Consider the following 16,365-nt stretch of genomic DNA (forward strand, 5'->3'; position numbering starts at 1 on the left):
ACAACAGCTAGGTTTACCAAGTGTGAATTTGTAAAGGTGTTCCGACTGGGTATGGGGACATGGGAGAATGGGGACAGAAGAATGGTTTCACCAGGGGCTGTGGCAAGCCTGGTTTATGCCTAGAGAAGTGTGACATGCAAATGGATTCAACTGTCGGTGAGTGGTCGAGAAGATGGGACAACATGAACTGGACTCACTGACTGTTCCCTAAAACAGACCTGACAAAGAGTCCTTCTCCCAGACCCTCCAGTTTACAGTAGCCAAGGCTGAGAGTTCGCGAGGGGTCAGCAGCTCTGCTTCTCAGACGGGGGACCCCTCAGCTACAGGAACCAATGCCATTTTATTCCCCAAGAACTACCACAGGCAAACTGTACCCAAGGGCCATAATGAGCCAATGGCTGTTTCTGTAAGCAGTGTTAGTAGAACACAGCCTTATTAACTCATTTGCTTACATCTGAAGCTGTAGCGATTATATGGCCCCAAATGTCTAAGCCTAAAGTATTTACTGTTTGGCTCTTTATGGGCATAGCACACTGATCCCAGCTCTAAAACTGCGGATAAGCAGCAGCTCACCTGCAAACTTGAAAAGCATCCATCCCCAGGCCCTGCTGCTAAAATCTGATAGACCTGGATGGCTGGGCATGAGCTTTAGTACTTTTTAAAAAGCATCCCAAGGTGACACTAACATGCAGCTAGGTGCATCTTAAAGATAACAGGCTTAAGGGGGCTAGAGAGATGGTTTAGCAGTGAAAATCACTGGTTGCTCTTACAAAGGACCCAGGCTCGATTCTCAGCACCCAAAGTTCATCTGAAACCCCAGTTCCAGGAGGTCTGACACCCTCTTCTGACTTCTGTGGGCACAGGCAAAACAGATGCATAAAAATAATTTTTAAAAAATTTAAATTAGGTTTTCAAAGCTCTAGGCTAGCTTCTCCTGCTATTGGACAAACTTCTGATCACCACCACAAATGCTGGGCTTTATCCTCTATCATATTTCAATCCTGAGAGATCCTAAGAAAATGAAATGGAGGAGACTTAAAAAGCAGCTGTTTTAATGAATGAATATTAAGAAAGCTTACATTCACGTTTCCTGTGATTTACCTAAGACCACTCACTTTCCAATTAGACAAATGACAACAGAACAGAAAGTTGCCTAAGTGTCAGAAGTAGTGCAAGCCCCCAAAGCCTAGATACACCCCACTCTCTGCTTGGAGGAAAAGCTACACATAACTTACAACATTTTCATGTAGCTTGATGCTACCTCAGGGAGATTTACTGTCACAGATAAACCCAGACCTGGATGCTAACTTCAAAAGGTTCATGTGGTAAGTGATAACACATGGACGTTTTCTTTCTCCTTACAATGGGCTAATGCACCTTTATAGGAATATTCTCCTGAAAACAATGGGCTGAGTGATCAGACTACACTGGTGTCAGGCAATAAGCAACGGGTGCTTCCTGAGTGCTCGTGTGTTTTGTGGGGGCACAGAGAATGGAAGCTCCCTCGGCTCCTGACTGTAAGATCACAATCTAGCTGCCAGAGACAAAAACCAGAAGCTGACATATAGTATCTATCCCTATAGAGGAATCTCGGGAAAGCAAAAAAAATCATCCTTAAGAAGAGTGCTCCCTTATGGGCAATATATTGAGTGCCCAGTGTGACAGGCCCTGTGTCACTGCTGTGTGGAGAGAGAGTGGAAGGCCACAGACATGCCAGGCGAATACTTCTGTACGGTGAGGGGTTGCTGCCCGAGCAGATGAGAGAGATGCTGAGGGGAAAAGGGGAGATGGCCCCCTGAGGTAGGACTGAAAATGACAGGAAGACATTTACAGAAACAGTGAAATGCAGCAAGGGTTAAAAGGGTACCAAAATGTCAAGAACACGGCAGGGGTAGGAAGAGCAGGACTGTGACCCGAAAAAGGGGAGTGCATGAGGACATAAAGGGAGGAGCCAGCAGTGGTCTCGAGTGAGGGCTGCTTCAAGGCGGGGAGCTAGAGACAGGCTGTAATGGAGGCAAGCAACTGGATAGCAAGGGTTCTCTAGGGTGTTTCTCACGGGGCACAGCTTCCTGGGCAAGCTAGTATTTCTCTCAAAATATGTATGGTAATGGCCCAGTAAGCTTGAAAAATGATGGGCCAGGTCCAATTAAACAGTTTTTAAACTATAGGAAGCATTGGAGCCTAGTATATGTTATTCTCCATCAAATATAGGACATGTTTGCTGACAGAGGCCATCTGGAGGGCCCTGTGAGTTTTGAGATTGGCTCTGACAAGTTAGAGAAGGAGACAGGACATGAACACATAATTCTGGGTATGTGAAAGACTGGCAGATGTGCCTTTTTGAAAGGAAGGCCGGTCATTCCTCACGAGAAACAAAAACAAAGTGTCAGCTACAACACGGCAGCTATGGGCTTACTTGACACCTGAATGCCCCTCTGGAAGCCTTCGTACAGTGTTCGGGCATCATCATAGAAGTACACCAGGAGCTTGTCACTGTCGAGGAGCGCTGATCTTCGAGCACCATCAGTACCCTATTGGGAAGGACAGGGGCAAGCAGAATGTTAACAAGAAGGCCGCAGCATCATGCCTTTATAGAGGTGCATGCTGTGGCCAAACAAAGCTAGCCAACACGCCCATTTTTTCCCGAGGCTTGTCATTTATTTGTGGTACAAACACTTAAAATCTCCCGTCCTAGCCATTCTCAGGTAGATAATAAATACACTGTAATAAATGATGGCCGTGACTCTGTAAAAGAGATCTGTGAGCCTATTTTACTTACTGCACACCATCAATATATGTAATTACTATTCGTCAGTTAGATGTAAAATAAATATAAACTGCTACACAGTGACTAGCAGTCAAATGAGGAAGTGTAGAATTTGCTGATGGGCTAATTAATGTAAGCTCCCTTGAAGAACCACGGCGGCTTTGGAGAAGACAACATGGCCATGAATGGAATCTCGGAGAAAGAAAACTAAGGAGGAGGAGGAAAAAAGAAGCTGCTCACAGATTCCTAAGTACCTGTCCTGCCAGACAGAACCAAAGAGAGGGAGAGGACAGCAGCATGCTCAAACTGCATCCACCAGCAGAACAGAGGATGAGCCTGTCAGCTTGGGAGGAAACAAAAGACCACTCAGTTTTATTCCATGAGTCACCTGCCACAGCTCGTTCTCTTGTTACCAACTGCAATACAGTCCACAAGACCCTTCGGTTCCTCGAGTGGCACCTCAGGTATCAGCTACTAAACAAGTGTGAGCAGGGGCAAGCCTTCCCAGGTGTTTACAGGCAGCTTGGACAGGTGCACACATCTGCTGCTGACCACTTTCCTCTAAGTTGTCCCCACCTGCTGGGGCCTAAATACCACTGCCACACACGTGAGTCCTGACCATGAACAGAATGTCAGTTCCTAGCCCCCCAAGTTAGCAGAAGAAGAGCTCTCTAGGACCACGGAGACACTACAGGGGGTGCAGAGAGCCACAGGAACGCCTCAGACCTTCTCTCTACACTGGGAGGTAAGAGTAACGACTTGGTTAGAGCCTTCTTCCCATTTCACACTTAAGAGAGGGGCCATTCACTTTTTTTTTTTTTTGTGGTTTTTATGAGACAGGGTTTCTCTGTATTGTTTTGGAGGCTGTCGGTCCAGCCCGGCCTCAAACTCACAGAGATCCGCCTGCCTCTGCCTCCTGAGTGCTGGGATTAAAGGCGTGCGCCACCACCGCCTGGCGGGGCCATTCACATTTACGACACCCAGGAAACCCTTGAGGGAAATCAGAACACGATAGGAGAACTTCCAGGACCACAAGAAAGGATTGTCCAAAAAGTGGAAGAGATCACTTCTGGCTTGAGGTTTGGTGAAAGAAAACAGGAAACCACCCCAGTAAGCAGGGTCAAAGAGCAGTCATAGTTGAATTTCAGGCACTCTGGCTGTCCCATGCTGTTCTCAGGGAAGTCCTATGACACAGTGCTCAGGATGGCGCCTCTTACACCTGCCACTCATACACTCCTCTTCACCACCATTTTATGTATCCTGTATATATATACACACAAACACCATCATATATGCATACATATCCTGTATATATACACACACAAACACACCATCATATATGCATACATATCCTGTATATACACACACAAACACACCATCATATATGCATATATATCCTGTATATATACACACACAAACACACCATCATATATGCATATATACACACACAAACACACCATCACATATGCATATATATCCCGTATATATATATATATATATACACAAACACACCATCATATATGCACATGTATCACATATATATACACACACAAACACCATCATATATGCATATATATCCCGTATATATATACACACACAAACACACCATCATATATGCATACATATCCTGTATATACATACACACACAAATACACCATTATATATGCATACATATCCTGTATATATATACACACACACAAACACCCCATCATATATGCATACATATCCTGTATATACACACACAAACACACCATCATATATGCATACATATCCTGTATATACACACACAAACACACCATCATATATGCATATGTATCCTGTATACACACACACAAACACACCATCATATATGCATACATATCCTGTATATACATACACACACACAAACACACCATTATATATGCATACATATCCTGTATATATACACACACACAAACACACCATCATATATGCATACATATCCTGTATATACACACACAAACACACCATCATATATGCATATAGGCATGAAGGTAAAAGTGAAACTATTTAGGAGAAGGCAGAGAGTATGAGAAAGATGATGACTCAACTACATTTTATACTTGTGTGAGACACAGTACCATGTGCTGTGAATACACACCAACACCAAAGAACTGAGTTAAATGGAAAATAAAATCTCCTATGTCTAAACCCAAAAACTTACTTTAAAGACCTTCCTTAAAACAGGGTGAGGGGGGACATCTCACAGGGCCAAATCAATTAGACAAAGAACTCAAGCAACTAAAGAATACTAAGAGTGGAAGAGATAGTCCCCCATTGGGAATGAGTCCCATAATTGATTATCCAATATCAAGTGGTCAACCCTAAAATCATATACAGACAATGAACACTAAATGATCTGAGCAGGTTGTATTTATATTTTTAGGTGTGTATATGTATGTGTGTAACCAACGATAACAAAGAAAAAGGGGTCACAGCCATGATTTTGAGAGCAGGGGATAAACAGGAGGGGTTGGGGGGAGGGAAGGGAAGAAGGAAATGAAATAATTATATTTTAATTAAAAATAATTATGCAAAGGCAATATATTTTTAAAGCTATGATAATAAGTAACATTACTTTGTAGATACATGGATTCCCTTGTGAATAAATACAATTAAAATGATGGAGGATGCTAAGGAAAAATGAATAATAGCCATTAAACTGTGAGAACACTAGAAGTTTTCCTAGGGTGCCTGACTTACACAGAGCTGCATAAGAAGTGTTTTCCCAGGTTCTCCGACCCCAGGAACTCAGAGGCAACTTCAACCACAGTGTAAGGGGCACAGCTACTGCTCAGACTGACAGCAGGAAGGTCGTGTTGTCCTCATGGTACTAGTTGTATGGGCATGCAAAATGCTAGAATTATGGAGCCATGGCAGCATCCACCAAGATTTTAAAAGAATCTTGTGAACCAGGCAGTGTATATAAGCGTCAGATTTGCTGCAGGGAGCCCCTGAGGGTCTGCAGGTGAAGCTATGAAGATGAAGACTAAGTTACAACAGAGTTCCAGGATGTTGAAGAGGACAAGAACGTAGGCTGTCTGTCAAGGAAAGCTTTTGCACAGAACAGAGCTATCCCAGGATGGAGGCTGTGTGTAACTTATGGCAAGGAGAAGGGCTATCCAAGCCACTGGAGAGTACATCATGACACCATGCGCCTCTCACACAGGGTTTGATGCCTGTCCTGCTGGTTTTGGGTCTTGCCCCACCCTCCAGCCCCACCCGCTACGCCACCATTCCTCCCTTTCAGAATGGAGGTGTTTACTCTGTGTCTTTGTATATGGGAAGTGTATAGTTTCTGTATTTTCTAGGAGCTCATAGCTAAAAGACTGCTTTGGGTCTCAGCAAAGATTCTGGATATAGACTTTTGGACAGTGATGGGTGTGGGACTCTTAAGTCGGAGTAAATATATATTATGAGATGGTCATTAGCTTTCAGGGCCCAGTGGTAGAATATTATGGTTTGAACCTGGAATGTTACCCCACAGGCTCATGCTCTGACTTCATGGTCTCTAGCTAGTCACTTTAGTAAGAGAGGCTGTGGGACCTTTAAAAGTGGGGCCTAGTAGACAGGTATGGGTGATGGTGCAGGTGTTTTAAGGTGTATCTGGTCTCTGGTTTCTGGCTGGCTCTTTGCTTCCTGTCTGTGGGAAAACAAACACAAACTTCTTCAGCCACCATGAACGAGTGCTCCACAATGCCTTCCCTGCTGTGATGATGGACACCGGTTGAAACTGTGAAGCCATAATCATTCTTCCCTGAAATAGTCAAGTCAGGTGTTGTGGCCACTGCAGTGCGGAAGTAAATAATACATCTTGTCCTTGAGTGACCAAAGACTCCAAGGGATATTGGCCAATCAAAACAAAAAAATGGAAGTCAACAGGGACAGACAAGAGTAGACCCTGAGGGGCACAGACCTAACAGGTTTGCCTTTGCTAGAATTAAGTTCTGGGTCTCATGGAAAGAGACTATCATTCTAACTGTACTATCTAGACAAGGTAAACTTTACTCTTAGAAGAGTGAACACACACAGAGAGACAGGAAATGCACTGGGGGGGGCTGTGTCCTTTCCCCATTGTTGGGAGTTGACCCTCATGGTCTTATTTGATTAGCTATTCTGTTTTCAGGTCATAAATTTCCTGGAATGCAGCAGGAGGCCTTCGTGCAAACAAAAGTTTATCACTTGGGTGTATGGGGGGGGGGACAAGGGGCTTAAAATTTAAAGTAGAGCAAATTATGTCCCTGAGGATTTCTGAGAAGTCAAGGGTCCAACTTCACAATGTAGCCTCACTAATCTCTATCTATAAAATGGGTATCTACAGGAACATAAATAAAAAGCAACCAAGAGAACAGGGAAACCAGAGGTAAGGGATAGAAAGAGAGAAGAAAAGGAAGGATGGGGGTCAAGTAACTTCTCAGGAGACTACCAAGGCTCAGATTTTAAGCTCAATGTATCCCAAGGGGGAAAGGCAGCAAACGGAAGCACAGTCCTGGCGGTGAAGGCTGCCCCGTCGCTGCCTTCCGGAGCCCAGCCCTCCCTACCTTAAACCTGACATCTGCCGCTTGGTTGACTGGCGCTTCCCCGCTCAGCCCACCCTCACACGTCTTTTCAGAAACAGAACGAAACTGCTTTTCAGCAACACTAGATCTCGACACAAACGAGGTCTCTGAAAGGCCAGCCTGTGTGAGCACCCCACAGTCCAGTGACCTCTGAACGATAATGGACAAAGCATTTAAACAACACCCCTATGCTGTCTCAGCAGGTGAAGGGCAGAGGCTGCAGGGCAAGGGCCATGCTTACTGTTTAACTGAATAACAACCCTGCTCTTTATTCCCAGAGGCAAAGACAGCAGTGTCATCCGACGGTCTGTGCTGGATTTCCACTAGCCTGGATTTCCACTAGCCGAAGGAGAATGTGTGGGGCCTCTCAAGGCCAGCCACCTCCCGGGAAGGACAGTCTTGCTGACTTGGTCCCCCCTTACTTCCCTGTTTACAAGGCAGTGAAGCAGAGCTTCAAATCCAGGGAGCCCGGTGAAGAGTTCTGCAAGCAGGCTCCTCCAGACTTGTCCACGTATGGTATTGTTCCCTTCATGCTTGAGAAGACAGGGTCCTGACAAACACGGCCCTCTAATCCTAAAAGCCCTCAGCACTTTCTAAACCTAGTTAATTCTCTATTTGCTAATTTCCTGTGATGTCCACTATCCCAACCAGAGGATTTGTTTGGGAGAAACTCTGAGGCAGGGGGCACACGAAAAGATATCACTAGAAAAACTCAGCACATATTGCTCTGGCAGAAGGAGAACATGGTCTATAAGGTTACCTAACCCTGTAGAACACACAAGGCACCTCCGCCTGGCCTACAGGGACCTCAGCTCCAAGTCCTACCCTATGTGACTCTGCCTCTCAGATGTTGGTGGGCAGTAGGAATTTCTTACAGGAAGCTCAGAGTGGTGACAAAATTGTCATCGCCTCTCCCCCCCCCCCAATTTGGCACTTATTGGCCTCATTTGGGGGTATATTTTAAAACTTACAGAGAATATTTAAAACTTACAGAATATTTAAAAATATTACAGAGAATATTTCTGTCACTTCAATGTACATACACATCTTATCTAATGAGGCCTATAGAAGGTAGCATCATTTATACAAAATCTCATGTGTTTTCAGAACTGGCTTATCATATAATTCTATGCAATCAACCCTTGTTTTCCTTAGGTATGGAGAACTCAGCAACATACCAATATGCTGATATATTACATATTATATAAATTGTTATTTGGGGTTCATTTATTTTTTATGTATATGAGTGCATCTACAGATGGCTATGAGTCTCCATGTGCATGCTGGGAACTGAACCCCAGTCCTCTGTAAGGACAGCAAGTACTCTTAACCACTGGGCTATCTTTCCAGACCAGTATGTATTTTTTTTTTAAGATTAACAATCAGCTTCTTTCTTTCCTTAAGTTCCTAAGACACCCACTTAATCCTTCTGCAGCCTGGCGTTGGTGTGAAGCTCTGCCTCTAGTTCCCAGTAATCCCTGCCATGACCCTCAGCACCCTCAGCCCACTGTCACTGCTCATTACTAGACTGACACTTCCTGCTGGCACCCAATCCGAAGCTCCAGGCACCTGCTGCCTTGTTTCAAAGCCAGCAGACTGCTCCTAGGAACACCTTACATTCAGGTTCCAAGACAGCGAGTATAGTAAGAAAACAGTATTAGAAAGGTTCCATACTTTATCAGAAAGCCTATTAAGTTACCTAAAGGCACGAAACATTGATGTCTGCAAACTTCCAGAACACTCTCTGAACAGAAGCACCCTGGATGTGCTTTCTTTCCCTCTAATCCATACTGTCCTGTGAGGACTGCCAGCTAAAGACACTCGCAGATGCAGAAACAACTTTCGGGAAAATATGTTCAGGAAGTCTCTGTGTTGGTAGCTGTAGAACTGTGAGGGCAAACTCTGGCTTTTCTTTATTTGACCACTTATTTTGCAATTGAGATCAGGAGAGAATAGACCATGGGAAACAGTGACCAGGACCCTGCGGTGACAAATGTTAAGTCAATGAGGGTGGCTGCCTGAAAATAGGATTCACAGGAAGATGACAGATACAAAGCCAGAGTTTTATTATATCAGGGGGTTCTTTCAGTCCCACACATGTCTACTAATTGCTCTCTGTTCCAACAACTTCACAGAGCTGAGAATTGTTTACATCTACAAATGCCTACAAAATAGTATTTATTATGTCATATTTATTAATAGCTGCAGAAATAGCCACATGCTACCGTGGTCCCTAATATCACTCAGTACTCAACTGCTACTTCCCCTTCAGCTAGAACCCTTTAGTCCTCATCTTACGACTAAGTGGCTTTGGCATTTCTGCAGACCTCAGGCTTGTGTCAGAGACAGCCACGGACACCACTATCCACCCTCATTCCACAGCAGCTTCCACTCAGCACTCCACCCCCCAGCAGTATCTGATGCTGCCCACTTCGACCAGAGCTCCCTGGCCCAGAGCTGGTCATAGGCTTTCAAGCCCAAAAGGGCACAGCCATTCTTTGGAATTTCACCATCATCACCTTCGCAGGCCTGTATTTGTTTTATTGCCACCAGTCAGGTGTGCATAAGTCTTCATAAAAATGTATCACTTGTGGTGAAGAAATTGCTCACGCCAGTTTGTGAGTGGGCCTTATCATGGGCAAAAAAGGTTTGTGGAAGAGTGTTCCCACCAACTACATGGAAAAGTCTCACTCTGAAACTCGTGAAGCCTGTTCCCATATCACTGGCAGAAGGGACAAATGACTATCTGGGGTGCCTATTGGCACACCAATGTGCACGCTGGCCTCCAGGCTCCCTAATTATCACAGGCACCTGTTAGACATTTCAGAGTCCAACCTGGCACGCTGGCTCTGCTTACCTCGCCTACCCTAGACATCTCCAGCTCATGGGCTTCCCTCTCTACAGCTGCGCCCATTCTCCTCAGAACCCTGCTCCCTAAGCTCTGCTCTCTTCGCCGTCCTCTCTTGATCCTCTCTCTCTCTTCCCTCCCTCTCTCCTCTCATTGCCAGGCCCAGTCCGCTGTCCCTGCTCAAGTCTACTGCTTTCCCTCTCTGCTCTGGGCTCTTCCAGACGGTTCTCTCCTTCACATCTACAATAAAACACCTTCCTCTGAACCACAGCATACGGCACCATGTTATCAGTTTAGACACTTCCCAGCTTCAACATGTCTTGATGTTTCTCTTAACTGCAGGCAGGCCCCAGGGCCTGGACCCTAACCAGTCATCAAAGGGTTCAACTCACTGGCACCGCTGTGAGCAGCATCTCCACTAAGGGAATGTGAGGAATTCAAACTCAGCAAGCGAGAGCACGTGAAGAAAATAAGAGATCTTGTGTATCAAGTATGGAAGTAGTTTAAAACAAATAACCCACCCTCACAAAGCCTGTTTTCGCGTCTGTTCAAAGTCGTGGAGTGGCAGAAGCATCAGTCTGCAGCACCTGGGTGTTCTTCCTAGCCCCAAGGGAGAGGAGGTTGGCCTTCAGGCAACCAAGGCTCACGGGTGGGCTGCAACAGCACACTCTGGGACAGGGCTCTTGAAACAGAGTTTAATTAAACCATCCTCAAATATTCAACATCCTGGTCCCAAGCCCGGCCACTTGCCAGAGCTGTACTGCCTTTGCTGTTGGGTCCACAGAGATAGACCCACATCCTCTCCAGGAAACGTTAAGATGTAACTTACACCGAAGTCCTGGGTCAGTACTGTACAAACCAGAGCTGGGAAACAGCTAGAGTGGGTGGGGGAAAGAAGCATCCAGACCAAAGTGTGGACATCTTAGTTCGTGTAAGGGTTAAAGAAAGGGAAGTGATAAATGAGCTGGGAGAAACAGGGTAAGGACCGAATGGCAGGAGACTAGCAAGTGGTACTCACTTGCTTTCAAAGTAGGAACAACACAACAGCACGCATCCCTGAGAGACGGCTCCAAAACTGCTGCCAAGGGTCAATAATACCTCAAGAAATCAGTGGTATGTGTCTTTCTTGCCAACAGAGGCCCATAAAACAATGCCTCCTAGAATGTGTCTATAACTACTAAATTACCCAGATTCTATGTTTAAAATTAAAACTTTATATTTCAATTATATTTATTTATTTATTTTTCACCAGACAGGGTTTCTCTGTATTGTTTTGGAGGCTGCCGGTCCAGCCTGGCCTCGAACTCACAGCGATCCGCCTGCCTCTGCCTCCCGAGTGCTGGGATTAAAGGCATGCGCCACCACTGCCTGGCTATATTTCAATTATTAAAAAGCAAAGCAAGTTCATTATTCCTAAGACACTGAATTTCGGAATCTCGGATCTAAATCTATTTCTTATAAACAAAGAGAAAAATCAGAAACTCCCATATACTGAATAGTAAAATTATGATCTGAGTGTTCTTTTTATCTGTAACTTTAAACTGTCCTTCAGGGAGCACGTGCAACTATTTTATGAGGATCAATCATGCTAAGATGGAACTTTAAAACACACACACGGATAGCTGGGGAGACTCTCAGAGGACCCGGATTCAGTTCCCACACCCACATGGCCGCGCTCAACCATCTGTGACTCCGGTTCCAGATATGACCTCATCTTTTGGCCTCTGAGAGCACCTGCATGCAATATGGTATGTGTATATACATGCAGACACATACTTACATATGTAAAAAAATAAAAATAAATCCTTTTTTAAAAAACACATTGCAAGTGTCCCCCACAATGTCTCGCTAGTGAAAAGTGGGCATTTCCAAGAGTTACTGGTGGGCGGTTGGTGTCTAAAACTCTGTACTGGTCACCTACCCTTTTGAAAGTGACAACAATGGTACCAGGTGCCATGTAGGAGTTAGGGAACGCCACAAAGTCCCACCAGCTCAAGGAAACACTGCCGCCTCCTCACTGGAGCGTGGTGAGCTGGGTGGAATGCCAACGCCTCCCCATGGAAATGAAGCAGAGAGCTCCGCTCTCAGAAGACAGCCCTCGCCTGAATCTATCACAAAACACCGACAGATCTGGTATACTTTAAGAATTTCATATTAGTGAATCTCAGAACTTGTTTAAAATAAAACCCCATTAGCACCACAAAGCTATTGATCTAGCCAGGGCTTTCTGCAGAGGGGCACACTAGTCTGCCACAGCAACCAATCTGGGGAGAAGTTGGGGGACCTTCCACCTCTCCGTCTGAAAGTCACAAATGTCTGTGCTTGCCAGCCTCTTTCTGTGTTGAAAGCAATAAAAACTGGAAGCCAGTTTTGGTTAAAGCAGAGGAGAGAGAGAGAGAGAGGGCTGTGCAGCAGAGTAAGTACCCTGAGGACCTGACTTCCCCGGCTTTTCGGTCACTTACGTGTTTCTGTGAACTTTGGAAATAGGTCAAGAAGCAAAGGAAGAAGAGGCAGGAATGCAAAGGAAGGATATTCATGGAAGGTTCTAGAAACTTCCTACACCACCCCACCCACTATTCCTAATCACACACACTGGCTTTCACATTCATGGCTTCTTCACGGCTTTCAGTTTACCCAGGCCACAGACAACACGGTACTCACGGTACAAGCACAGATGTCTCCTGAGTGCTGGTTCCTGAAGCCCTATCCTTGATGCTGCAGCCATGATACTATGCTAAATGCCAATTATAGCCTCACACTGTGTGAAACCATAGAGTCCCTTCCGACAGTGTGAGAATGAGTTCTACAGATCAGATGTGCCACAAATAAAACTCTCGGTGACTCTTCCCTACTGAACCAAGCTCCGTGTTCTCTTAATTTTCTGTTCCCACACAGAGCCTGGCACAGGGAAGCTCAATGTGATTTCTGGAACTATCTTCCGTGTAACTATGGAGAGACAAGTAACCCACCTCACATTATCTGTCCCCGTGCCCCGCCCTGTAATTTGGCTTCTGCATGTGTTTACTACCAACAACTTCTCTTTCTAAACTGTCCTCAAAGACACACCAGTGAGGTTACACTTCATAGAAAAAGCCCATAAGGCAGGCTGGGCCCCCACTTACCGCTACTTCCACAGACTGCATGGAGAGGTCACATGGTGGCTTCAGAGCCTTGGGTCTGGTGGCATACCAGAAGGTGGTGAGCGCTGCAAAAGCTCCAAAGCCCATGAGGGTGTTGGTTGGAAGGGTGCGCAAATACTGCCGGATATCAATCAGCTCTGGCATTCGAAAGTACCGGAACAGTTCGTGGACTTCCATGGTCCTGTGCTGGTGGTTCCCTAGGCAAAATTCTGTTAGGAGAGAAAGATGCCAAGCTCATTCCAGGGAGCAGAACACTTCTTCAGAATCCCCACAGTCAGTCACCAGTGCTTAGCTTGCTGCTCGATCAAGACATTGAACCCACAGTCTAAGGATGCAGGTCTTGCCCCACAGTTAAATTTCACTTTTCTGGTAACACTCTAATTATTTAGCTGTGTTCCAGTTCTCCATTGTGCTGTATATAAAAAGTTTTCATTAACTACATTAAAATTACTCTAATTCTTGCCATAAGATGCTCGAGTGACTCAGAAAAGGTGGAAACGACAACTTTGTTCCCTTCCACCTAATCAAATGCACTCAGCCCTCATTGTCAAGGCTAACAGGGGTAATATGAGTGAAGAAAAGTGAACCAGCCCAAACCACCTAAGGGTCATGGGGTGCTGCTTTTACCAAGAGATTCCAGAACAAGTCTCCCAACTGGAAAAACAGACCAGCCTAAATTTCAACATGTCTCTCCGCTTCCCAGCAGAAGTGGCTATAAATGTCAGGAGATCCACAACCGGTTGTTCTAATTAGATCACTTTCTTTTATATTCCCCAAGATGTTGTTATACTGAAGACGAAGAAATAAATCAGTGCACATAAACTTTAAAACAAACACCAGAAGTCTGCAGAGGGGTTGTGGAACTGTATTTGAGAGAAAGTTAAAACGCTATTGAAGACCCTACTCTGGAAGCAACGCCTTTGCACTTCCCTGGCTGTGTGAACAGCTTCCCTCGCCTTGCTGAGCCTTGGCTTGTGTCTCTGTAAATGGAGATGAAAACGGTGCCCATTCCGGTGAGTTTTCGGGACTACGAAGGGACTCCCATCAACAGCAAGGATGGCGCCACACACAACAAATTACTCAATACATGTTAGATGCTGTTATTATTGCCTCTCCCAGAGATCTCTGACGAGTCCTGAGCTCAGAGTGCTAAGTTACTGGGGTGACAGGAATGCTTACCTGCATATTTACAGAGCCAAAATAAGAAGCCAAGATATACGGAAGGAAATTAAATGAACACTAATAGACACCAAAGCCCCGAATTGCATCTTATAAGCAATTTATACAGTGACTGGTGTAAAAGAATTAAGCGTTCACTAGAGGGCAAGAACAGTTCCAATTTAAAAGCTTATGAATGAATAATTGCCCTCCAGGCTGGCACACAGCAAAGGAAGAAATAAAAAATGAGCTGAGAGACTTCACTGAACCCCACAACAGTGCAACAAGTGCCCACGCTGCTACTCAAGTCAGACAGCATACATTCCTTTGAAAGCTAGGTCACAAGGCTGAAAATACATTTTCGAAATGTAGAAACCACCCTTTTAATTCAAATCTATACTATTATACTATGTTCCCCCACAGAGTAACAGAATGTCAAGCTGCTTTTCTGAACCAAGCATAAGACAGGACCCAACATAATATGTTTGCTCAGCTTGTTCAGGCTTGTGCTGTCACGGCTCGGGGCAAGAGTAAGCATGTATACATACATACGCACATACATATACATACATACACACACACACACACACACACACACACACTGATCTCAAGGTTAACATGATAACAGAGAAGATAGGCAAGCGTCTCCAGATTTTAAATCTGGAAAGAAAGCAGCCGTGCCTACTCACCATCTGTGCCATGGACAGCTGACTGCTAGGTGACACACCACAGCAGAATCAGAACAAGGCACTGAGGATGGGGTGGGGTGGGGTGGGGGCCAGGGCAGCTCAGCCGTGCTTACCAGGCCTGCCAAGGTCTTTCAGGGCATTGGTCACATGCTGAGTCCTACCCTGCTGCCTACTGGGCTAAAGGTAACTAGCAGACAAAATCCATACTTGACTTCTCAGGGGAACAGAGGGTGGAGGATGGGCCAATGAGGAGCTGGGAGTAGAGTCACCCCACTGCTCCACCCATGGGCAGGGACCAGCATCAGTGAGTGTTGCTGCCAGGGGCAGTTCTTCAAACAGACACTGTTTTCATTTGGCTCAGCTTCCCAATAAGAAGAAACAATGGATAGTTTTTTTCCCCCAACCATTGAAATGAAGGGTAGGCTACTGGGTGGTGTGTCTAACCACCATGAGACAGCCCAGAGAGAAAGACACCAAAACAACACTCACAGCGTATTTGCTCTCAATGTAGTCATAGGAGCTGAGCTCCTGTCCTCCTGCGTATCCGAGTACCAAGAGTACCAAGCACTGTGCTAGGAGCTGGGAAGACAGTGCTAAGGACCAAGTCAGCCTTTCAGGGGGTTAAGCACCTAATGTGGAACAGAATGAAATGAGCAAAGCCCACTAAGCATGGAGAAGGGCCCTTCTGAGAAACGGCTGCCTACTCTGAGACGGCTAGGATAAGCAGGTAAAATCGGGCCCAGGTCTCATTAGCACTGGCCACTGAGACCGCACAAACAGTACTCTAACTTGGCATACATACCTTCTTCCTGATCTAACATGCAAACCTGCCTGGCTCTCCAATCATTCTATCCCACTTATCTTGCTTACCCTTCATCACTCTGAGTCTGAAGAGGCATTATCCACCCCTTGCATATACACCCATGCCCTCTCCGGAGTCATTTTCATAGCATCTAGATTGTATGGATTTATAGGAGTTGAATACAGCAGAATTACATCCTTGAGTGAAACTACCAATTCATCTCTAGACAAACAGAGTCACACAGGGGACTAACTTATCTATTTTAGGCACTGGCAGCCAAGATATAGAGTGCACTGTACAAAGAAAGTTTAATAAGGCCGGAAAGAGAAATGTTTTAAAAACCTTCTGAGACTCATATATTAATAGCATGTATGCAAGAACCTC

The 16,365-nt window shown here is 45.3% G+C and overlaps 1 protein-coding gene across 4 annotated transcripts in view; it reads right to left on the reverse strand.

Annotated features, from left to right (window-relative positions):
- Acsl1 (acyl-CoA synthetase long chain family member 1) overlaps nucleotides 1-16,365 on the reverse strand; it is a 61,822-nt gene that overhangs the window by 27,606 nt on the left and 17,851 nt on the right. For all 4 annotated transcript variants that reach the window (XM_005066673.4, XM_005066672.4, XM_040731988.1 and 1 more), the window contains exons 2-3: nucleotides 13,315-13,541; nucleotides 2,417-2,531 (exon numbers count right to left, since the gene is read on the reverse strand). In XM_005066673.4, the coding sequence (XP_005066730.1) occupies nucleotides 2,417-2,531; nucleotides 13,315-13,509 (310 nt within the window). In that variant the 5' untranslated portion in view covers nucleotides 13,510-13,541. The remainder of the gene's footprint in view (nucleotides 1-2,416; nucleotides 2,532-13,314; nucleotides 13,542-16,365) is intronic.

Source organism: Mesocricetus auratus, unplaced genomic scaffold (assembly GCF_017639785.1).
Source record: "Mesocricetus auratus isolate SY011 unplaced genomic scaffold, BCM_Maur_2.0 Super-Scaffold_100026, whole genome shotgun sequence".
NCBI lineage: Eukaryota > Metazoa > Chordata > Mammalia > Rodentia > Cricetidae > Mesocricetus > Mesocricetus auratus.